The sequence below is a fragment of the Notolepis coatsorum genome (genome assembly GCF_963971535.1).
Source record: "Notolepis coatsorum genome assembly, chromosome: 8".
NCBI lineage: Eukaryota > Metazoa > Chordata > Actinopteri > Aulopiformes > Paralepididae > Notolepis > Notolepis coatsorum.
This window is the reverse complement of record NC_140172.1, coordinates 54,628,804-54,654,924: the sequence shown is the minus strand read 5'-3', so window position 1 is coordinate 54,654,924 and position 26,121 is coordinate 54,628,804. Positions and strand designations below refer to the sequence as shown.

Sequence of the window (26,121 nt, the reverse complement as noted above, 5' to 3'; positions counted from 1 at the left end):
CACTGGTCTACTGTATGTGTATTGTGCTTTGTTATGTATGTATTGTCATAATCCGTGCTTGCCTTCTTGGCCAGATCACCCTTGAAAAAGAGACCTCGGTCTCAATGTTTTTTAATTTCTGGTTAAATAAAGGTTTGATGATGAGTAATTCTTGTCTGAATTATTTAGCAAACAGATCTATCTACTCTATAGTTATTAGCTAACACTGCTCGGGCCATAGCCTGAAGTCTTGAACATGTCCAAAGTTGATAACAATATAAAACAAAAATTGTGTTTTACTTTAAGTAATGGTATGTTTAGGCGTTTTTCCAAAAAGGAGTGAGATGAGTCAACACTATCTCAGTCCCCTCTCCCCCTCCCCCACTAATCTCTTGTCACATACTGTACACCACCCCCACCCCTTCTCACCCCCTTCTCACACAACAACAGATCAGCGCAACAACAGATTAGCGCAATTTGCACTCCAGAGAGACAGGCGCACGTTCATTCTCTTGCGTACGGTACACTTTTACTTTGCTTTTCGGTCTCAGAAAACCAACTCAAGTAAGACGTCATTATTTTCAGAATTTCATTGGCTACACAAACGGTCAATCATTTTCAGCGTCAGTGGTGATTTGTCCGGTCATTGAGAGGCGAAACCGGAGGTGGTAACTTTTTCGAAACAACTGACTCGTTGGCTGTTTGGTCTTATAACATGAGATTGGAAGCACGTAATAATAGGTCAAGCGGTGTGTCAATCAAACAGCGGCAGACGGCTGTAAAATGTGTTGCAACGTGCAACGGCCCATGTGGTTAACCCTTTCACTACCACACTACATAATGTTAACCATTTCACTACCACACTACAAAATATTAACCATTTCACTACCACAGTACAAAGGGGTAACGCTTTCATTACCACACTACAGAAGGTTAACCGTCTGTAGTGTAGTAGTGAACGGGTTAAAGAGCACTCGCCCTGTAGGCAGGTACATGTGTGTGTGTGTGCCTGGGTCTGTGTGCACAACACCAGCATGCTCCACTTCCTTTGTGTGAGTGTTATTTTGGGGTGCTATTGCTATTACACTTCAGGTACTGGAGACAGTCACTCAAGCAGTTTATTTGTTTCTCCACATGCTATAATTGTCATGAGCCATCCAGCAGGATTAATCAGCAGGCCTAAACACATACAGTTGGTTCACAGTGTTCCTGCTGAGAGCGGGGTGTTGCTGTGTGCCGGTCCTATCCTATCCTATTATTTAACGCAATTCTGCATACGTGAGCAGACGTGATGCATTAATGAAAAGCTATGTACAATGTAAAAAGTTTGTCATGACTTATAAAAACAGGAAACCAATGGATGGCCACTAATGAGTCTCTATTATGTTTGTGTCCCAGCTCTTTAACTATGCTACTTGGACCACTCATGTCTGCTGTATTGAATGTTCTGCCATTTAAATGTTCTTGAAAAACATTATTTTTCCCTAAGGTATTTTATCAGCACCAAACTCCAAATGACAACTGTTGCCTGAGGGTATTTGATTCTTTACAAGAACAACAAGAACAATTTCATCAATGACAAAACCGAGGAAAACAAAAACAAACCACGTGAATTTGGAAATTACTCAATAACCAACTAGGCTGCAGTAAAAAACGTAAAACCAGATTCTCAAACATAAACATAAAGACGGACAACACGCTCATCACAGACAAGCTGGATGTAGCCAATTACTTAAACAGTTTCTTCACAAACATAGCCACAACACTGGTAAACAAACTACCCTCCCACTCAGGGCATTATGGGGTAGAACACATAGTAGCATACTAGGGTCCACAAAGACGACTTCAAACTGGAAATGGTAACAACAGATGAGGTACTCAAAAAACTGAGCGCCCTCCAACCTAACAAGGCCACTGGCCATGACAACATCCCCTCCAAATTCCTCAGAGACTCAGCAGCCGCCATCACCCCAGTCATCACACACATAATAAACCTCTCCATAAAACAGGGACACGTCCCCAAGGACTTCAAAATTGGGAGAGTAACACCCCTGCACAAAAAAGGCAGTAAATTAGACCCAGGCAACTACCGCCCTGTTTCTATCCTTACCTCCATCTCGAAAGTCATGGAAAAAATTGTATACGAACAGGTCGAAAAATACCTTGCGGAAAAAAATCGAATCTACGAATTCCAATCTGACTTCAGAACATCCCACTCCACTGACACATGCCTTCTCTATTTAAACGACCACATCAAACAAGAGGTGGACGCGGGCAAATACTGCGGCATGGTCATGCTGGACCTACAAAAGGCCTTCGACAATTGGTTTTGATAGTCTATCAGTGAGCTGGATGCAATCCTACCTGGAGGGGAGAGAGCAGATGGTGGAGGTAAACGGTACCCTATCCCCCCCCTCACAGTAAGCTGTGGTGGTCCACAAGGAAGCATACTAGGTCCGCTACTGTTCCTAATTTATGCAAATGACATGTCGTCAGCTTGTGACTGCAACTTGTTCCTGTTTGCGGACGACTCAGCCCTGCTGGTCTCTGACAAGAACAAGTTACAGGTTGAAAAAACCCTCAGCTCAGAACTAGGCGAAATCTGCATATTTAACTGATAACTGATAACAAACTATCATTACACATGGGCAAAACAGAGTCCATTCTCTTCGGTTCAAATAACAAACTCAGCAAGACTGACGGCTTCTCAGTTACAGTGGGTGACAATATTGTCACAAGGAAAGAAGATATTACCTACCTGGGTTCCATCCTAGAGGCAAATCTTTCCTGTGACAAAATGGCATCCAATGTAATAAAAAAAAGTCAACCAACGAACTCGATTCTTGTACCTGGTAAACAAGAATACCCTGAAGACTCTGGCAGGTGCACTCATTCAAGGGTACTATGACTATGCGTGCACCTCATGGTACCAAAGCACCTCAAAGGCGCTAAAAACAAAATTACAATCATCTCAAAACAAACTGGTCAGACTACTGCTTGACCTTACTCCTAGAACCCACCTCACCCCTGCCCACTTTGACAACCTAGGATGGCTTAGAGTAGACGACAGAGTACAGCAAATTGCAATGGGCCTGGTCTACAAGATACACTACACGACCAAGGTACCCATGTACATGTCAAAATACTTCCCAAAGGTCAGTGAATACCACGATCACAACACCAGAGGGAGCTCCACAAATCATGTTAAACCCAGATTCGGCTCAAACAAGGGACTAAACACGTTTAGCAATTATGCCACATCAATGTGGAACGCCCTACCCAAAGCTGTAAAGGAATGTGAATCACTACCCACTTTCAAAAACACTCTCAAAAAACACCTACGGGAGACTGCAATTCGAAACTGGCCCCTGTAAATGTCCTAACACAACCCCCTCCAAGGTACAGTAAATTACCAAGTATGGTCTTGTCAATATTCCAATGTACAGTTTTGCTTGTACAGTTGTACAGTGTCCCCCACCCACCCACCCCTCCTACCCCCCCCCCCCACTCCTACCCAACCTCCCCCCCCCCCCAACCACCTCCAATGTACAGTCCCCCCCCCCCCCACCTACCCAACCTCCTCCAATGTACAGTTTCTACGTCAAATGTATATACTCTTTTTTCTGGACTCTTTTCGTATCACAAACAGTACTGTATTTGCAAATCTGGTATGTCATAAATGTATAGATGTAGCAGTATTGTCTATCTGTATGTCATGTATGTCATATATGTTACGATGAATTGAAAATGGGGGACCCTGATGTAAACAAGACGAAAGTCTTTCTCTGGTCTGCATCCCCTTAACAATTGTATTTATTGAGCTGTACTGTACTGTACCCATTCTGCAATCTGTTAATAACGTTTTCAATCAATCAATCAAACAGCAACAAAAGCCAACATAAGAAAATTCCTTTGCTAAGCTTTCTTTCAGCTAGAAATTCTAGAATTATAAGACGTTCTCATAGGGGCATTCAACATAATTTGCCTTCAGAACTGCAGGACCTAAACTAGGAGTAGTTACTGTACATCAAGACGATAATACTAATAAAAGAATGGGGAGACACCCAAGTGGCCTCTGCACAAATCTCACTCACAGGGAAACCTAAACAGGAAGTAGACATACCTCTAGTAGACTGAGGCTGTACACACAGAGGGGGGGCTCTACCCATGCATGCGTATTCCATGGCAATAGCCTTCACTACCTATCCAGTGAGAAAGCCTCTGCTAATAAAAACACTGATAATACTGATGGAAGACTGGGTCATTCCTGTGTAATGATGCAGAGCCAGAACTGGGAACAAAGCATTCAGTCTCGACAGCCCCTTCGAAGAGAAAGGTTGGGATGAAAAGAATAGATATAGCCGGGCAACAATAAACATCTAATAATATTTAAAGTTTTGTTTTATTTGTCACGTATAAAGTACATGTACATTACAGTGAAATGCTTGGTTCTGTATGAGCCTCCTGAGAATACAGATTGAAAAACTACCCGACTTCTATGGCAAAAATGTAATAAATTCTTTATGGTACAGTATAATAATGTATACCTTGATCTTGATAGAACACATCTTTGGAGACAAAAATCTTGTTCTTAATTGTGCTCTATGTTTTTTTATGTTTTTCAATAAAAATCTTTGATATATCTTTATATATATATTTTATATACATTCGATAGCAAAAATTCATTTGATATTTATATATAGTGGTAAAACGCATAGCCCAGGTTGTTCTGAAAATAAATATCTACATCACTTCATTGTACAATACAGCGTTGGGGTTTTACTGTGAGGTTTCTGTCCTTGCTCACTTACTCGCTCTGTTCCTTTAAACCACCTCGTTCTGTTTTCCATTTGTTTCTGTTAATCATTTCATTCCCCCCATTCACACGCTTCTTCCCAGAGACGTCGTTGATTGGTTCTCTCCCGTCCACACGCTTTTCAATCACATCCCCCAGCTGTCACTGCTTGTCAATCAATCAATCCCTTATTATTTATACCCCGTTTCCCCACTCAAGTTTGGTTGGATCGTTTTGATATTTTCTGTTTGCATTCGCCGTTCCTGCTGCTGCTGTTGTTCCCTGTGCTTTACCTCCAGGATATCCAAGAAGCCTTCCTCTTGGACACCTTTTTCCCGTGGCGACGCGCTCGCTCCGCTGCTGTTCCAGCGCTCTTTACGCACAACGCCTGGGTGAGTTTTTAATGACTGTCTTTGATCAAATTCCGTTTTCATGTGTTTTTATAACACTGAAGATTACCACCTTTTTATCAGACAGTCACTCACCCAGCGGTTGCCTTTTTGATTAGTTCACTTGGATAACTTTTGTTTTTGGGGTACAAGTCACCTCTCCTGTTCTCCTGCTCGTTCTACCTGCACCCTGTGTTGACTCGCTCCCTCTCTCTCTCTCTCGGTCCCGCATCACCTCGGAGATTCTGCCGAGAAGTCTGCAGAGCGGCTCTGACGTCAGCATCTGCTACCCCCTACTACCACCTCGGGAGAAGCTGCAGAGCAGCAGAACAATTCATCCTTGCTTATTCCAGTCTTGTTTAGACTCTTCCTATTCTATGCTGTTTAATTAGTCTCAATAAACAAGCCCCTGTTTTTGGCAACTCTGAATCCTACTCTCTTGTGTCGTTGCGTTTGGGGTCGGTGTCAAACCATAACATTACGATCCAACCAAAATGACGACCCCAGCCGACACAGAGAGGGTCAGAACCGCACTTGCTAATCAAGTCGAGTTGACCAGGGATCACAGTCACCAACTAGAGAGGGCTGCGGCTGCGGTGCAGGATCTCAGGGAACAGGTTCTGCCTATTCAAGGGTCAATGGCCGCTCTGGCGGGACAACAATCCGGTATTCTCGCTCAGCTTCACTCGCTGAGCGACACCGTTAATGCTTTACTTCCTTCACATCCTTCAGGAGCGTTCACCGCAGCCCCAGCAGATCCCGCACCTCGGGAACCCCGTCTCTCCGTCCCACGGCTGTTCGACGGCAATCCCGAGGAGTGTGCCACATTCATCATGCAATGTGAGTTGGTTTTCCGTCATCAACCAAGCCGTTTTACTGCTCGAGGGTCCCAAGTGGCTTATATGACGAACTTGCTTTCAGGCCATGCTGCCCAGTGGGTCACTTCCTCCTGGGCAATGGATGCAGATTTTGTTTTCTCCTATCCAGACTTCGTGGCGGAGCTCCGCAGAGTGTTCCACCATCCAGCCCGAGGTCTGGACCCTGGAGCCCGGTTGGGGACTTTCCGACAGGGGAGCGGCAGGGTGACGGACTATGTCCTGGAGTTTCGACTGGCGGCGGTGGAGAGTGGATGGAACGACCCTGCACTTCGCCTAACCTTCTTGAGGGGGCTCAGTGACGCAGTCCGGGACCAGCTCGCTACCCGGGAGTTGCCCGACTCCCTCGAGGACCTGTTTAGCCTCGTCATCCGCATCGACGGACGCCTCCTGGAGAGAAGGCGCGAGAGGACCCGACTGTTACCTCCTGAGGTACCCCGGATTCCCCGGACGCATGACGTCACTCCTGGACGCCCTGTCCTCAACACTACTGGTGGTAGCAGGCCTCCCCGTTCGGTTCGCGAGGAGGAACCCATGCAGCTGGGACGCCCTCATCTGAGCCAGGCGGAGCGTGAGGCAAGGCTCAGGTCCGGTCTCTGCCTCTACTGCGGAGGTGCGGGACACCGAATCGCCGACTGCCCCACCCGGCCAAAAGATCAGGCTCGCCGAGACCCCGGGAGATCCTTGTGAGCCGTTTTTCCCATTCCCAGCGCCGCGCACCACCTGACCATCTGATGAGCGTCACCCTGGCCTGGGGGGACCAACGTGCCACGGTGGAGGCCCTCATCGACTCTGGGGCTGACGAGAATTTCCTCGACTTCGAGTTCGCTACCCGAGCCAACATTCCACTTGAGGACCTGGTGAGGCCCTTGGAGATCTTCTCGTTGGACCAACACCGCCTGGCCGACATCTCTCAACGCACCGGCCCAGTCGTGCTGACCATCGCTGGGAACCACGTCGAGAGAATCCAGTTCCTCATCACCCAATCCCCCCTTGTCCCGGTGGTCCTGGGTAGGCCCTGGCTCGCGCTGCACGAGCCCCACATCGCCTGGTCCTCCGGTACCATCAAGGGCTGGAGCTCCTCCTGTCACGCCCTGTGTCTGCAGGCGGCGTCCTGTCCCCCGCCCCGGAGGCCCGCTGGTGAGTTGCCTCCGGACCTCTCGTCCATACCTCCCGAGTACCACGACCTCTTGGAGGTTTTCAGTAAATCCAGGGCTCAGGCCCTTCCACCTCACCGCCCCTATGACTGCGCCATCGACCTCCGCCAAGGGGCTCCCCTTCCCGGCAGCCGCCTCTACAGTCTGACCGTTCCGGAGAAGAAGGCGATGGATCTCTACATCTCTGAGTCATTGGAAGCAGGACTCATTCGGCCTTCCTCCTCCCCGGTGGCGGCCGGTTTCTTCTTTGTTGGTAAGAAGGATGGGGACCTGCGACCCTGCATCGACTATCGTCAGCTCAACGAGATCACCATCAAGAACAAGTACCCTCTACCTCTCATGAGCTCCACCTTCGAGCCACTGACCCAGGCCTCGTTCTTCACCAAGCTGGACCTCCGGAGTGCCTACCATCTTGTCCGTATCCGTGAGGGCGATGAATGGAAGACCGCCTTCAAGACCCCCAGGGGCCACTACGAGTACCTAGTGATGCCGTTCGGCCTCACCAACGCCCCGGCGGTATTCCAGGCACTCATGAACGACGTCCTTCGTGACATGCTGGAGGTGTTCGTGGTGGTGTACCTGGACGACATTCTCATCTTCTCCAGGACCCTCGAGGAACACATCCAGCATGTCCGCCGTGTGCTGGAGTGCCTCCTCCACAATCGGCTCTTCGTCAAGGCGGAGAAGTGCCGTTTCTACTCCGACTCCGTCGACTACCTGGGCTTCATCGTTGAGAAGGGCTTGACCCGAGCGGATCCTCGCAAGATCCAAGCTGTGGAGGATTGGCCTGAACCCACCACTCGGAAGGAGTTACAGAGTTTCCTCGGGTTCGCCAACTTCTACCGAAGGTTCATCCGGAACTACAGTCAAGTGGCGGAGCCACTTACCAAGCTGACCTCCCCCGCTCTGCCGTTCGACTGGTCCCCAGCGGCATGCGCTGCGTTCCGCTCCCTCAAGAAGAGGTTCACTTCCGCCCCTATCCTGCTCCACCCTGACCCCAAGAGACAGTTCATTGTGGAGGTGGACGCCTCGGATACTGGCCTGGGCGCTGTCCTATCCCAACGTTCTCTTTCGGACCAGAAGGTGCATCCTTGCGCCTTCTACTCGCGTCGCTTCCTCCCTGCCGAGAGGAACTACGACACCGGCAATCGGGAGCTGCTGGCGGTCGTGGCTGCGTTGGAGGAGTGGCGTCATTGGCTAGAGGGTGCCGAGGAGCCTTTTACCATCTGGACGGACCACAAGAACCTGACGTTCATCCGCGCTTCCAGGCGCCTCAACGGTCGGCAGGCGAGATGGGCCAGTTTCCTCAGTCGGTTCGACTTCTCGCTGACCTTCCGCCCCGGTTCCCGCAACACGAAGGCCGACTCCCTGTCCCGGTTACACTCCAAGGGGGCTCCACCCTCTGAGGACCCTACTCCCATCCTCCCGGAGGCCCGAGTGGTTGGAGCCATCACCTTGGGCATCGAGGGTGTGGTTAGGCGTGCCCTACGCTTCCAGCGTGCTCCTAGCAACGTCCCTATGCATCGTCTCTTCGTCCCCGACTCTGCCCGGTCCCGGGTACTGCTTTGGGGCCATACCAGCCGGTTCGCCTGCCACCCTGGCGTCCATCGCACGTTCTCCTTCCTGGCTCGTCATTTCTGGTGGCCCACCATGCGGAACGACGTCAAGGAGTTCGTATTGGCCTGCGCGGTCTGTGCCCGCAGCAAGGCCTCTCACCAGGCACCCTCCGGGCTCTTGCAGCCACTTCCCGTTCCGAGCCGTCCGTGGTCACATGTGGCGCTGGACTTCGTCACAGGTCTGCCCTCCTCCCAGGGGAACACCTGCCTTCTGACCGTGGTGGATCGATTCAGCAAGGGGGTTCACCTCGTGGCCCTTTCCAAGCTTCCCTCGGCGGCCGAGACGGCGGACCTCCTGACTCACCACGTGTTCCGCCTTCATGGGTTTCCCCAGGACATCGTCTCTGACCGGGGGCCCCAGTTCACCTCCCAGGTATGGCGGGCCTTTTGCAAGGGATTGGGGGCAACGGTCAGTCTTTCCTCTGGTTATCATCCCCAGACTAACGGGCAGACGGAGAGGATGAACCAGAGCGTGGAGTCTGCTCTTCGGTGTGTGGCAGCCGAGAGACCGGCATCCTGGAGCCGTTTCCTTCCCTGGGTTGAATACTCCATCAATTCAATGGTCAGTTCCGCCACCGGCCTCTCACCCTTTGAGGTTTCCCTGGGCTACCAACCCCCTCTTTCCCCCGCACAGGAGGCGGAAGTGGCAGTTCCCTCCGTGCAGGTCCACCTCGACCGCTGCCGACGAGTTTGGGAGATCACCAGGACCGCGCTGCTCCGGACATCTGAGCGCGCCTGTCGTGGTGCCGACCGGCGCCGGGTTCCTGCGCCGACTTACCGCCCTGGGCAGAGGGTGTGGCTCTCCGCAAAGGACCTGCTGCTACGGTCCTCGGCCAAGAAACTCAACCCCCGTTTCGTCGGACCTTTCGAGGTCCTGAAGGTACTCAGTCCGGCGGCCCTGCGCCTGAAATTTCCTGCGTCCATGCACATCCACCCCGTGTTCCATGTCTCCCGGGTTAAGCCCGTCTCCCTCAGTCCCCTTATGCCTCCAGCTCCTGATCCTCCGCCTCCCGTGTTGGTGGATGGTCACCCCCAGTGGCAGGTCCGCCGGTTGATGGGCGTTCGTCGGCGGGGCCGGGGGTTCCAATACCTGGTGGACTGGGAGGGGTACGGTCCTGAGGAGCGTAGCTGGGTCTCCCGGCAGCTCATCGTGGATCCCAGCTTGATCACTGACTTCCATCGTGCCCATCCTGACGAGCCGGGTCGGCCTGGTCGCCGGGTGGCTCCCGTGGAGGAGGGGGTACTGTGAGGTTTCTGTCCTTGCTCACTTACTCGCTCTGTTCCTTTAAACCACCTCGCTCTGTTTTCCATTTGTTTCTGTTAATCATTTCATTCCCCCCATTCACACGCTTCTTCCCAGAGACGTCGTTGATTGGTTCTCTCCCGTCCACACGCTTTTCAATCACATCCCCCAGCTGTCACTGCTTGTCAATCAATCAATCCCTTATTATTTATACCCCGTTTCCCCACTCAAGTTTGGTTGGATCGTTTTGATATTTTCTGTTTGCATTCGCCGTTCCTGCTGCTGCTGTTGTTCCCTGTGCTTTACCTCCAGGATATCCAAGAAGCCTTCCTCTTGGACACCTTTTTCCCGTGGCGACGCGCTCGCTCCGCTGCTGTTCCAGCGCTCTTTACGCACAACGCCTGGGTGAGTTTTTAATGACTGTCTTTGATCAAATTCCGTTTTCGTGTGTTTTTATAACACTGAAGATTACCACCTTTTTATCAGACAGTCACTCACCCAGCGGTTGCCTTTTTGATTGTTTCACTGGGATAATATTTTGACCTAACTTCTCCCACTGTGTGTTTATCACACCGAAGATATTTTCACTTTGGATTGTATTTGGACTTCGCTCTCAGTGTCTATTTTTGCACCGAAGTCAAACCATAACATTTACAAAAGTTTTATAAAAGTTGACCAGGCAAACCTAAAATATCACAAAACAGCTCAAGACCTACTTAAGCACCTTAGGCATGAAGGCTACATCAGGCCTGAGGAAAACTCTCAAGCTTGCCTGAGCAAACTGCACACACAACGGGTGACCTGACGACATGAAGCTCACCCATGCGCTTAGCAGTTCTAACCAAGCTCGAGCCGCAGGGCTGTTTTGTTAAAACAACACCTTATGTTCAACCTCTTGCAAAGGTCCAAATAGAGCATCACACTCAGCCTCTAACACCAGGGCCAGGTCCTATGAGGAAACCTAACTAGGCTCATGATGCCAACTGTGACATTCCGTAAACCCACAAGGCAGGCAGAATTGGCAACCAAATAAACTTAAAGGAGATTAGGCCTAGAAAAAAACCTATATCTCCTACAAACCTGAAAAGGAGATTAAGCCTTTATGCTAACATTGAGCCTGAAAAACACACCACTTAATTAATGACCTAATAGCATCCTGAAGGGCTGCAATGACATTAGCTGGCAATCCTTCCATTTTCACTTGAGCTGGCTAGTGGAGCTTAAGTGAGCGAATGCCTCTTAACACTTTGAGTGCCACGGGTCCGGTGCCCTGTTGCGTGCCACCACCCACTTCAATGACAGAGCTCTCATATTTGCGAACGCATAAACTATATCTTAAATTATGGCTATGTGTCTAATATGGCCGTCGCTTATCAATGACTTGTTTGCAGTCAACATTGTCGAAAATGATTGTTTTTTTAATCGGTTCATTTCCGTTTTATACCATTTTGAAAAACGCTTGTTTTTGAAAGTTTCAGAAATGTTCAGAAGATTCTGTGATAAACGCCCTTTACTGGAATACACTGGAATACACAAAACACGTTGTCATTTTTCGGCCTATTTATGAATCGTTTTCAAATAAACGCTAGATTATCGATAGTATATGTGTACTTATGCACGCTATAGAAGCGGGCTGAAAAATCGATTCTCTTATTTCCTGATCGCACACACACAGACACACACATACACACATATGGCACACGCTGATATATAGGTGAAAATAGCTCTGATTATCCCAAGACTGGTAAAATAGATTCCTTACCTCAGATCAGATGTTCTCCAAAAAGATTATTCCAATTCCTGATCGCCATTCCAAATATCGATCGCGTTTATTGATCCAACGCTGGGTACTGGAAACACACATTCTCCGCTGTTCTGGTGGTCGGCGATGACTTCGATCGTCTCCGGTTACATGCCTGACAAGTAAAATGTGGAAGCAGGACTTTTTTTTCTCCATGCGTTTCATTCAATCCAATCCAAAGGGGTGCAGTACCATCCGGAGAGACGATAGGGTGCAGTATTTTCCCTGTTCGAGTTCAGACAGATCCCCACTGTTAACGTGAGGCTAGATTGATGAAAAATTTATGGAAATCGATAATAAAAAAATAAATAGATCTCTCGTCGTTGGCACTCAACGGTTGGCATGAACTAACGAGAAATCTCGTCGTTGGCACTCAAAGTGTTAACACTTAAACTCAAAACTTATTTTGTTCAAAAGAGGATCCACTACGTACATGACTAAACACCTTCGCCTGCATGGTGTACAAATCAATTTGTGTATGTTACCGTGTTTGACATGTTGCATCTAATTCTCAACAGCAAACACGTCATATTTGACTGAATTGATATAAACTGTGTGTCGAATGCCAATACTGTAATGTATTGTGTGTGTGTGTGTGTGTGTGTGTGTGTGTGTGTGTGTGTGTGTGTGTGTGTGTGTGTGTGTGTGTGTGTGTGTGTGTGTGTGTGTGTGTGTATGTGTGTGTGTGTGTGTGTGTGTGTGTGTGTGTGTGTGTGTGTGTGTGTGTGTGTGTGTGTGTGTGTGTGTGTGTGTGTGTGTGTGTGTGTGTGTGTGTAAGGAAAACAGTAAGGATGAATACAGTTTTGGGCGACTGTAAGCTACATTATGTTATAATGGCTGGAAGGTACAGTATACCGTCATGGATCCAATGCAAAGGTATGAATGTATACACTAAAAAATATAGACATATTGTATATTTCTAAGTTAATTAAAAAAAAATTCCTTGCAACAGTATTAAAGTAAAATAAAATATACCATTTTGAATTAAATAAGACCATGACAATTGCATTACATTTCTTCTGGAAAACGTACCATTATACCATCAAAACAAATATTGTGATATGATATTTTGGGTATACCACCCAGCCCTAATAATGGGATTATATTTCTAACCAGGCCGCAGTAGGATCGCTATAATAAGGTCAAAAGAATGGATTGTGAAAGCACTCATCATGAGAGCCCATCTGACCCTAGAGCCTGAGAGAAGCCCAGTGACCTACAATACAAGAGAAGCAGCACTTGTAGCCCTTGGTGCATTCAACCATACTATGGTTACACAACTGTAGAGCAGTGCAGGGAAACATGAAAGTGTGATTAGGAGAGCGTTTAAGGGCTAAGATGGAAGTGAATTATATTGAATATTAAAAAGTGTTCAAAAGGATTGCATTTATTACAAGCATGTTAACTTTAGACTACTGCTCATCTGTAGTACTTTTGTTGATGGAAATTACAACAAGAAATGTTAAGTCAACCGTTGTTTTACCTGACAGATGAGATAAAAGCGAAACACAAAGTAATTAAATCAATAATTAAATTCGAGAATGAGGACCATTCTTTGTCGACTAATCAGTTTGTTGATTTTCATCAACAAATCTGCAACATTTGAGTTTCCCACATACAATCATGCATAAGAAGCTGTTCAAGTTCTTAGCAGAGATGTGCTCACCATTCTTCAGAAAATACATCATTCAGCATGGGGGGGGGGGGGGGGGGCATACAAATCTACTAAGACTAAACCGAAGCCCTAGACTAATTCAGTTACATTCAATTAAATAAAGCTGAACGGAAGTTACTGCTAACCTAATTTGTATGTCAAATAAAATGTCTGGGGTTTTTATGCCTCTAAAGAGATGCAAGCACTGAGTATCTTCCTCTTTCTGCTCCCCACTGTCACCGTCTTTGGAAAAACTATTTGTAGCTGTAGAGCCCAGCTAGTAACTGTGAGCCACAGCTTTCTGTTTAATAAGCAGCATTAAGTCTGGACTCATTAGCTTAGGATTGGTTTGTCTCCTATTTAACAGATAGAGATCAGAAGAGAAATTCACAAGGTCATCTATGCAAGGTACAACCGTAACATGTTCCACAAGGGAGCGTCTTGGGTCCCCTAATATTCTTAATCTGAATGATATGAGGTCAGCTTGTATGGAGAATGTGTTTTATATGCTGATGATTAAGTTATTTTAGCTTCTGACAAGGATGATAACAGATTGCAGGCTATTTATTCTAAGTGACATTCTAAAACTGAAATAATCATTTAACTATTTATCAAGCTAAATTAGACTAATACTGACCTTGGTGGTTCAGCTACTTAGGATGCTTGTTAGATAGTAAGCTGACAATAAAGATTATGGATAAGGAGAACAGTATAACTAGGTTTTTAGCTAGAAATGCCAAAGTACCCGATGCAGCAAGTCTTAAGACTGCTAGCCAGCTCTTTAGTTTTCTGTTGTTTTGATTATGCAATGTGTTCATGGTACAGAGGCTGGATAAAATTACTGAAAAATACATTAATAAATTAGTCATGGTGGTGCTGGGTCTGGCCTCGAGGGAACCATGTGGGGAAACAGCATTTCCACCAGCCGGGTTGGCTACTTCTAGAGGCGGTCAGTGCAAATACAGCTAAGAACAGAGCATTACAGTACCTTAACTCAATCTGCGCCAACAGCGTTTATATACATGTTTGCTCGCCAACCGTACATTTTTGGATAGTTTTTCCTTTTTAAAATTTTTTATATTCTATTCAATGTCACTGAGACCTGTATGCTGCCATTAAAAGGCATACTGGGACCCAAGGGTGCAGTACCGGCCATATCCTGCTAGGTGGCAGTATCGAGAGTGGAGTAAACCCTGTTCCAGACCGTGTGTTACAATTAAACCCCTCCGGGCGGAGAATGTTAGTACAGGGAAGCCTAGAGGTTCACTTGATCACATTGAAAAGTGTCCGGGACACTCAATGCATGTGTTGTGCCGGATTATGTCGTGGACCAGATGGACATCAGATGGACCAGATCGCGATCAAATAATTGGAATATTCTTCTTGGTTAGCCCCGATCAAAGGTAAGGACTATCTGACATCAATTCCAGCTTGATCCTGCAATGTTTTCATATCGATCCAGCTGATCAGCGTGTGTAGTGTTCAAAACGAATGTCGTTACTGGCAATCAAAGCATCAGAAACAACCCCCCCCCCCTTGCATGCATTCATGATGAAACATAATACCTATTATATACATTTGATTTGGAAATACCGTAAATCCTCTAATAGTGGAGGGTACTCGAATAAAGGACGGGCCTCTTATATAAGCCGGGGGTTTGATACATGCAGACAAATACAGGCCGGCTTCCAATACAAGGTCGCAAAAAAAAGGATTTATTTTTATTTTTCGTGCCGTGATATAGAATGAGATAAACTCTTGCCAATGCAAATTAAGTGCTGCCTCTCTCTACACTGACTACATTAACGTTTCCCTCTCGTTGGCGTTAGCTTTAGCGTTAGCTAACGTTGTCATATCTAGATCTGTGGTGTCGGCTGGATGACGTTGGCTTTGTTTTGCAAACATTAACATTAACGTTCGCTATCTATATGGCGTTGGCAGGCGGGGCTGGCGTTGTCCAGTTGGCATTACAGATCATGATGGCTATGATAGTGTTAGCTAAAGCTACTGCATGTTACTGTATCAATGCAACTCGATTCGACTGAGGTAGTCGAGTAGGTACCACACGCTAAATCGTCCCCGGACCCCGCAACCTATAGACAGTTCCAACTTCAGTGTGTGAATTACGTTAATCCACCACAGTTTCACCCTGACAAAGCAAATACTCATGTGATCTGTATATGTTTATGTCTAAATAAAATCAATCAATCAATCAATCACAATTACAATTGGCCAGTTTGTGAAATTAAGGCCTGCCTCTTATATAAGCCTCTCTCTAATAAAGGCCTGGTGCTCTTTGCAGCTGAGGTAAATACAAGACCCGTCCTATATCTGAGGATTTACGGTAGTAGCGTGTCCAGGGATGAAACGCCAATGCTTTTATAGAATTCACGTAGCGCCCTATGACTCAGCTTTCCAGGAATTAGCCCGGATCACTCCGAAACTATACTTATATTCACCACGGGATAACGCACGAACGTATACATGAAGACATTTATTCTTTTTTGCATGTTCGATGGAAGATACTGACTGTCAAATGACCATAGTATTGTCTCCATAGCTATAATATAGAATATAGATATAGCTCTACAAACAAGGTGACGCACCCCTATCTTTAAAGCATGGCCTAGCTAGAACAGTATGAGGAAAATGGCCGGCGCTGAATGAGTTAAGGACCATTTTCCAAAGGAGTATGTTTACACTGTAATCTGTATTTGGTTATGATTGTTGAATGCTAGTTATATGCTTTTATTTGTATTGGTTTGCTCATAGTTGGATGCTACCTAGCCACATGGGCTTCCGACATACTGGCCATCATCAACACATCAGGGACCACAATGGAAATAAGTCTGAGGCTTCATTGTGCTATCCTTGATAAAGAAAATGAGAAGATAAACAGTAGGCTATGATTTTTGTTTAAGTCTACAACAATGAGAGTTTAGAGCAACAATCATGTCTAATAAACTATTAAAGGAGCATTAGATGTGTCCCCCTCAAGCTAGTTACGTACTTTGTTCTGTAGTGGAACTCCAGCCATGGCACATGAGCTAGCACGCCTTGCAGGGTTTTCTCCCTGGCATTTTGGAGGCCTTATTCAAACATGCTATTATTATCAATTAATTATGTCTTAATCACATGCTATCATTAGGCTTCATTATTGTAATTGTTATGCTATTGAGAGACAAAGGCAAAATTGGACTTCAAGGTTTGTCCTCTTCATTATTATGTAATTGGCTACAGCATGTGCAATAATCTAATTAAATAAATGACAGTCTTTAGTCTATACAAGTGAAACTGTTCATACTGTAATGAAAAGGAAATAGCCTGTGCGAGCCTATGCCAACACATACAATACTCTCCAAACGATGGGTCACAGAGAGAAACCATGTAGGCTACAGCTTTCCAGATGCCTGATTATTTACACATACTGCAAAGTTAATATTATTCTCTGTATGTACGGAGGAAATCCCACATGTTTGTTTTTATATATAAGGCCATCCTTGGGAAGCTTCCCCTATATCTTTCCAATCTAATTAGCTTTGCCTCTAGCAGCTACCATACCAGTTCCACACGATGGCTACTTAAAAAAAAAAAAAAAAAAACAGAATACACACTGAACTAGGAAGAACAGCTTTTTCAAGCGTCACACCTTGGGCATCGAATGGGCTGCTACAGGACCATATCCACTTAGTTACCCTGGTCTCTCTCTGCAAATTTAAATCTCTATTACAGTACATAACTTCCTACAAGAAAAATTTTGCTGCTTTCTGTAGTCGGGTCCCAACTGCAAAATTACTGTATTACCCTGTATTATACTGTCATACACTTTTACGATCATGTAGACTATTCTGTTTTGTGTTTTTGTGTTTACATGTGATGTATTGTATATTGTATACATGCCCTTTTATTATGTTCTTGTGTGATGTATCGCACATTTTATTGCTGTGTGATGTATTGCAAATGTTATTGCTGTCATCTTGGCCAGGTCTCCCTTACAAAAGAGATATTCTATCTCAATGGGACTTCCTGGTTAAATAAAGGTTAAATAAATAAATAAAAAATATTAGGAGTGGTACGTATCTGGTAATGATACAGATACACTGTCAAAGCCATCTACCAGCTAGGAGGCTGTGCCTCCACAGATTATATCTAAGCGGAGTGTTGTGTTTCTTTTGCTTGAGCTGCATATAACCCCCCCCCCCCCCCCCCCCCTGACTTGGGTGCTGCGTTTAAGCCACCTCACTATACTATGTACCCATATCCCTGTGAAATCACACTGGGCACTCTTAGGATGCTTTCTCACTCACCATTCGGGGTCGAATCAGCGCCGGGTCGAACCAGAAAAGGGTGTGTCTGTCTGAGTGAGAACGCCCCCCCCCCCCCCCCGGGTGCCAGTGGGAGCGGGGGGCGTGACACACACAACGTCGTTACTGTAATGCTTTCATGCTTGCTTGAATTTTGGGCAGATAAAACCACACAGCAATAACTGGACAATACCCACAAAAACTTTATGGGCAATTTGTGAGTTCAGATCTCAACCAAAAACAAGCATGTGGAGCCTCACAGCTCAGTGGATGAAAACATGAAGCCACGTTACACAAAGCACACTTCCCTGGCTCGCATTAGGCCTGGCAATTTTGTTTGCCATTGCTATGTCTATACATTGGTTTCTTGTTCGAATGCATTTATTTCTATTAGACCAGTGGTGCCCAACCAGTCGGCCGTGGTGGACCAGTAGATCAATGACATGCAATATAATTGCCACGAGCGATGGGATAATGTTAGCTGCTGAACAGGCTAAGCTAACTAGCGTTAGCCGTTAGCTTAGCGTTAGCCATTGCTATGTCTACTATACTTTCTTGTTCGAATGCATTTATTTCTATAGACCAGTGGTGCCCAACCAGTCGGCCGTGATCGACCAGTAGATCAATGACATTCAATATAATTGCCACGAGCGATGGGATGTTAGCTGCTGAACAGGCTAAGCTAACTAGCGTTAGCCGTTAGCTTAGCGTTAGCCCTGGGAAACGCTCAAAAGCGGACTCTACAACACCATCCATTCGTGAGAAAAGGGGGTGGGTTATATTGACAAGGCTTGACAACAGAGGTTCAAATATAACTTCATATTTATTGGTTATTTGTTTATTTTATATCAGCATCCAGTCTCCACCGCCATGTTAACACTTCCTGTGTTTACATTTTCGAGCGTGACATCATCGCCTACGGCAAGCGTACACGCTCAAAACGCAAACCGTAAACAGAACCCGGAGCGAACCAAGACTGAAGTGTGTACACAAATTAGAGGGGGGAGAGGGGGGGGGGGGGAGTTCGCACCCTAACCCGGAATGAGGACGGTACGGACCGGAACGGACCCGAATGGTGAGTGAGAAAGCACCCTTACTGTATCACCAAAGTCAACCCATACCATGTCACTGAGGCAACACCATGGTTTTCACTAGTTTCCAGCTTTGGAAGAAGCTTGCCCGTGTTCATAAATCCAAACTGTGTGTCCAAGATAATTATGAATAACATTAATTCTGGTATTGGGGCCAAAACCCATCCTTTGGTTTTCAAAAAGCCCTCAATGATAAGGCCAAACCAAGCCACAAACACTGAACTACTGTAACAATACATTATTGTCAAAAGTTAAACTTATAAATACACATAACATTTGCACACTCCTTCCTAATATGCCCTGGCTGTAGAGCCGGCCTGACGAGCTGCGCTCGGGCTGCGCTCAGGGCACTCTGCCATGCTACACTGAGAGTCCACGCCTCCTCCCTGGCGCTCCCCTGGCAGCAGCGAGGAGATGAGATGGAAATGCGGGGTGGCATGGCCACGGGCAGATTTGGAGCCTCTGTGCAGAATTAGTGTGGAATCTCCTCGCGGTTGTGTGCATTGACCCCTTTCTCTGTGGCTTTATACAGTATACCTACTATTTATCCCCCCCTCCCCCACTGCTCCAGCCTTAATTCATACGGACAGTAAAGAGAGTGAGTTGAGCTGTGGGGAAAACAGAACACCTGTCCTCTGCTGGCTCTTTGTTTTTTGGCTGCCATGTCCTATTTAGCTGTTTGACTTTTTTTGTGAGCATTGGGTTTTGTACTTTCTGGAATTGTATGGTCTTGTAATAACCCATACCAGTTGATGTGTGCGTGTGTGTGTGTGTGTGTGTGTGTGTGTGTGTGTGTGTTTATGTTTGGAGTGACACTATATGGGAAAACATTTAATTTAATACAGTAGGTTATTTAAAAACGACTTTTAAACACAACCTGATAGAATATTACTATAGCTCTGAGCCAAGCACTCTGCTTTTTGGATTTATGTATAGGTGCATTTTTTTTTAAACAATGTAAATGTTTAAATGATGTTGTAATTTCCATCTACAGTTCAGCAATGTGGAGAGACATGAGCATGTCATCTAAAAAACAGGCAGGAAGAAATTAAAACAGTATGTTAATTTCAATCTAGTTTAGCAACACAGAGACACATGAGCACTTCATCTAAAAACAAGCGGAAGAGGGGAAAATCTCTTTCTTTAATGATATGGAAATCCTCCATTCTGACACGAATAATGACTCAGGCAACAGAGGGGTGCAGGCATGGGAATACAATTTAAAGTCTGAATGACAGCAACAAAAAAACATCACATTGGAGTGTTTGGAAAGTCTTTGGAAGTCTCAAACCAAGTTACATTTCCCGGGAATAAACTATTTAATGGTTGAGAGAACATGGTCCCCTCTTTTACAGACTGTAATGTGATGACCGTTTAAGAGTAAGACATAACCATTAGAGCTAAATGTTGCACTTATTCCATCACGTGTAATGTGGGTGCATTGATTCGACCTGTAAGCAGGTCATGGTCACAATAAGCAGCACTCATATGATGGCCATCTTTAATGGCCATCTTGTTAAGCATTAACAAGTATATTTAGGTTCAATTATACACTATAATGTAAGAGTATATTTGCTCATAGGGTGGAGCGATTTCTTTATCGTATTGTATCATCTAATTTGTAGTGAGATTATGATATTGTGATGTCATTGCACACAATTATATCAAAATGTATATATAACCACATATTAACTATATATCAAAGTCTCCGCCACCATCTTGATAACGGCAACTAACAAGACTAACGAGACCTGACCCCTTCTAAACGTGCGCCATACAGTGGTTTCTGCCACAGAGTCCTTATTTTTGTGTCAAAATGCACTACATTATAATTGTACTCAACATAAGATAAAATCACATATAATTATTTTCTCTGAATGTTTGTTTTGTAGCAAGCAACGTTTTGTTGTTGCCGCCATCTTTAGCGATACAAATGTCTCCATTCAAGTTAAATTGTGCTTCAAATAAAAAATGTTTTAAAAATGTTTGTTTTTGAGTATTTTTTTTTATTTTTTATTTTTTTTTACATCACACTCAGTACAATACAATATGCTCTATCTGGTATGTATCAGCAAATTCCACTGACTGTTGGTGGGAGTTTTAAGAAACAAATATATTTTTTAATCTTAATCAATGTGGCAATGGACCCTACCACACACCACCTCAGTGCTCATCGATTTTTTTTTTAAACTTACTTTTTTAAGGCCAAGCATGACCGACAGAAACAGGTTGAAAATGGGATGTAGAGCAGGGGAAGACATTCTGAGAAATGACGGCGGGTCCGGGAATCGAACTCGTGTCCCCCAGATCCGTGACTAGCACGGTTTTCCCCGACGCAGAAATAGCGCCGAGATATGCGGTGAGCTACGGGAGCTCCCCATCGATTGCTCTTAATGCAAAACAGGTAGAGCCACCGTTGCTCCTGGGCCCAATTAGCTAGACCCAAGACAAGTGTGGCTGCTTAAATCACACCACCCCCACACCACAATCACACGAAGATGACCGGATCAAATCAAGAAGGACTGTCTTGTGTTTTACCTATCCGTTCATTATCTTACTCTTAAATCATTTTGAGTTAACACAAGGATGGAGCATCAACGACAACTGTACTGTCTAAATTTCAACCCTGTGTAGCAAATTTGTCGCCATGGATATATGGACTATAATGACACCATGATTCTGGTTTGATTCCAAAGCCTTGTTTTATCCCCAAATAATTAAAGAGTTAATCCTTGCATAAAATCCATGCTTTGGATCCTAGAAATATATTCAAGTACCTTCTTAATCAAACATATTCTAAAATCTGTGTTACTAGAACTGCAATGTACATTAAATACATTTGAAATACTTCGGTTTAGTCACTTTATCCAAGATTGTGTCCCTTTTTACACAGTACTGGTAGAAGATTATGGCTAATCAGAGAACATGGTAAACGAGGAATAAGAACTAGGCTTGTTCTGTCTTTTGTTATTTTTCCTTCTCCAGGCAAGATTAACTTTCTATATAGGATGTGACTTTATAAGCGTGACCCTCACAGCTGACAGAGCAGAATAACACAAAGCTCTCTAGGGGCTGGACCAAATTCACCCTGACCACTGTTAACAAGCAGAGAGGAGCAGATAGAGAGGGACGTCAAAAGATCAGCAGCAGTGGTAGAAGCAGAGAGAGGGAAGATAGAAGATCAGCAGCAGTGGTAGAAGCAGAGAGAGGGAAGTCAGAAGATGATCAGTGGTAGAAGCAGAGAGAGGGAAGATAGAAGATCAGCAGCAGTGGTAGAAGCAGAGAGAGGGAAGTCAGAAGATGATCAGTGGTAGAAGCAGAGAGAGGGAAGTCAGAAGATGATCAGTGGTAGAAGCAGAGAGAGGGAAGATAGAAGATGATCAGTGGTAGAAGCAGAGAGAGGGAAGATAGAAGATGATCAGTGGTAGAAGCAGAGAGAGGGAAGATAGAAGATGATCAGTGGTAGAAGCAGAGAGAGGGAAGATAGAAGATGATCAGTGGTAGAAGCAGAGAGAGAGGGAAGATAGAAGATGATCAGTGGTAGAAGCAGAGAGAGGGAAGTCAGAAGATGATCAGTGGTAGAAGCAGAGAGAGGGAAGTCAGAAGATGATCAGTGGTAGAAGCAGAGAGAGGGAAGTCAGAAGATGATCAGTGGTAGAAGCAGAGAGAGGGAAGTCAGAAGATGAGCAGGGGCTTGCTAAAAGATATGGCGTAGTCATCTCGTCTGTGAAACCACATGTACCCCTGCCGGCCTGGGGTTGAATCCTGTCAGAACCTTCTCTCCCACTCATTCTTCCCACGTCTCTCCATAAAGACAACATGCAGAAGGGACTAGACTTCCCAGTCTCTTTTGACAAAAACAAAAGGGGAAGAAGTGGTAACACAGCAAAAGTAAAGTGGAGACAAAGACGGAGACCAAGGCTGAAAAATCCGACTTGCATCACGGGAATGTTGTAGAGAGGGAGAGAAACGCTGACCTTTCCCGACCACTAATGATGAGCGACAGTACAAGGATGCAGAAACAAAACACGAGCTGGGCATATGCTGGAGATCTGCCCTAATTAAGCTCTCTGGTGAGCATCAAAACAGCTGAGGAAAACAAATGTGGACACTGTGCTACGGTAATACCGCTGTGTGTATCAGCGCTTCCAGAGTCTCAAGCTCATGGAAGTAGCAATGAGCTTGAGCCAAATACAAGACAAACTCAATTATAATCATGAACAAAACCCAGTCATACCACACAGGGTATGACACCGGTACCTCTACCCAAATTCTCCAAGAAATTAAAGTCAAGTGTTAAATAAATTAATAAAAACTCCTCTTTTAACACACGCAAAATTAGCAACATCCAGCAACTGTTTGTGATCAACAAAAACAACCCGTGAGACTAAAATGTTGGAAATCAGGAGTGACAGCCTACCTTGCAGCCAAACATCAGCGACAGAGTGCTGTTGGTGCAGGCGACTTTGCAGTGGCACAGCACGGGGTTGCACTCCGGGTTTTTCACTATGGGAGACATTCCTGTTGGCACACCGCCGGGGTGGACTGTAGCAACAACCTCCACAGGGATGAGACAGAGACACAAGAGGAGCCGAGCGGGAGAGAGAGCGTGTACGAGAGAGACGCTCCGCACACATCATTTGGCACACACTCTCTCTCTTTACTCTCTCTCTTTACTCTCTCACTCATGCTCGTTCTGTGAGCAATGCTGCCAACTCTCTCTCTCTCTCTCTCTCTCTCTCTCTCTCTCTCTCTCTCTCTCTCTCTCTCTCTCTCTCTCTCTCTCTCTTATTCAACCTCCATCATCATCATCATCATCATGCTTTCTCATCGTCATGCTTTATCATTCCTCTATCAAGTCTGTGGAATCTCCAAAATAGCCAGAATAAACCACTGTATTACTCCTCATTGATTAGTCAAGAACGAGATGAAAGAAATGCATGTTTAAAATAAAACCCCTCATGTACACAGAGCACAAGCTACATGTATTCATTTATTAAGAATAACTGTCCCTTATGTACACAGAGCACAAGCTAGCTACATGTATTAATTTATTAAGAATAACTGTCCCTTATGTATACAGAGAACAAGCTACTGTACATGTATTTGATATATTAACCTATTAACACATTCTGTGCCATAAACGAGTTAAAAAAAATTGAAGTGATTCGAACTTGTGACCAACCGCACCGCAGGCTCCACAGCACGGCGGCGTACCAGTTGAGCTAAGCGTCGATGAAAAATCATCGGGGATTACGGCTACATAATGCCGCAAGCTCTGCGGCTGCCGCGCTGCCGCGGGGCGTGTCGCAGCCAATCAGGGAAAACGCGGAAGCACTCGGCAGCACTCTTCGGCTCCAATTAAAGAATAGGCAACCCGGTTTTCAAGGTCAATACAAAAAATAATCATAATAAATCGATATCAATGACGCTTATGACTTAAGTCGTACCTTATATTCAATAATAGCATATTGGCCTTTCCTTTTGCAGGCATCAGAGCCCAAAATACCAGCCTGAACAGCTCACAAGTTTATCTGGCCAGCTGCCCGGGTTGAAAGGCACAGAAGGGGCAGTACTCATGTGTGAATGAATTCTAGGTGAAAATGACAAAACCACAGCAGGATGATTTCTCTGTGTGGCTCTAGTTGCTCAGTGGTGTCACTATTGTTTTGCTGTCTAAACCGCTAGCTTGCAAAAGAGAGGTGTGACCCTCACTGTGTACATATATAAGCACAAACACACAAAATGACAACAAGCAAGAGACCCCACTGGCTTTTCAGTAATCTCTAGCCTGCAAGAGTGCTTCGGACTAGCTTTAACCATTTAAAGGGGGCACTTCATCAAAAAACAATGCCGGTTTATTTTACACATAATTTCACACACATCTAAAACAGCACCATGAAATGATGAAAAAATAGCAATACCATGTCTTATAGGGACTGCTACCATATCATTTAACACATTGAGTGCCAGCGACGAGATTTATCGTTAGTTCATGCCGACCGTTGAGTGCCAGCGACAATAAATCTTGCTTTTTTTTTATTAGCTATTTGAATTCATATTTCATCAATCTAGTCTCACGTTAGTGCTGCAAACTCTCTCTGAGCTCCATTGGGAAAATACCGCCCCCTATCGTCTCTCCCTGTTGTACTGCACCCCTTTGGAATGGATTGAATGAAACACATGGGGGGGGGGGAAATCCAGCTTCCTCATTTTACTTCTCAGACAAGTCACCCGAGAGGACAGCGTGGAATACATATTTCCAGTACCCAGCGTTGGATCAATAAACACGATCGATATTTGGAATGGCGATCAGGAATTGGAATAATCTTTTTGGAGAACATCTGATCTGAGGTAAGGAATCTATTTTACCAGTCTTAGGATAATCAGAACTTTTTTCACAGAGATATCAACGTGTGCCCTATGTGTGTGTGTGTGCGTGTGTGTGTGTGTGCTGATCAGGAAATGAGAGAATCGATTTTTCAGCTCGCTTCTATAGCGTGCATAAGTACACTATCGATAATCTAGCGTTCATTTGAAAACGATTCATAAATAGGCCAAAAAATTTCAACGTTTTTTGTGTATTCCAGAATATTCCAGTAAAGGGCGATTATCACAGAATCTTTATATTTTCTTGAAACTTAAAAAAAACGAGCGTTTTTCAAAACGGTATAAAACGGAAATTAACCGATTAAAAAACAATCCGTTTCGACAATGTTGACTGCAAACAAGTCATTGATAAGCGACGGCCAGATTAGACACATAGCCATAATTTAAGACATAGTTTATGCGTTTGCAAATATGAGAGCTCTATCATTGAAGTGGATGCTGGCATACAGAGCCTTTTAGCGCTCCGCATGGCTGGCACTCAATGTGTCCCCGATGACATCACTGGTGGCCATATTCAAACTAATTTACTCTCAATAACTGTCAGACTAAATGAAAGTGTGCAAAACTGCTCAGAGTTTTTGGATATGTATGAGATTATGTACAAAATAAATCAGTAAATTTTTTTGGGTGAAGTGCCCCTTTAAGGTGTACATTTTGTTGGAACATTTAATGCTATTCAGAACACTCATGCTGCAACCGCTTTAAACAATCACTTTAAACAATGGAAAAGTCAGTTTAAAGGAATGAGGTATTGTATAGTATAGTTTAGATACATTAAGTATAATAATGACGGAGTTAAAATTCTATATTGTATAGTAGTGTACATA

General features: G+C 45.1%; 1 protein-coding gene across 1 annotated transcript in view; it reads right to left on the bottom strand.

Annotated features, from left to right (window-relative positions):
- dlg2 (discs, large homolog 2) overlaps positions 1–23,423 on the bottom strand; it is a gene marked incomplete at its 5' end in the record, with an annotated part of 279,475 nt that extends 256,052 nt beyond the window's left edge. The window contains one exon of the mRNA XM_084320420.1: positions 23,325–23,423. Coding sequence (XP_084176546.1) covers positions 23,325–23,423 — 99 coding nt within the window. The remainder of the gene's footprint in view (positions 1–23,324) is intronic.
- Positions 23,424–26,121: the final 2,698 nt, after the last annotated feature.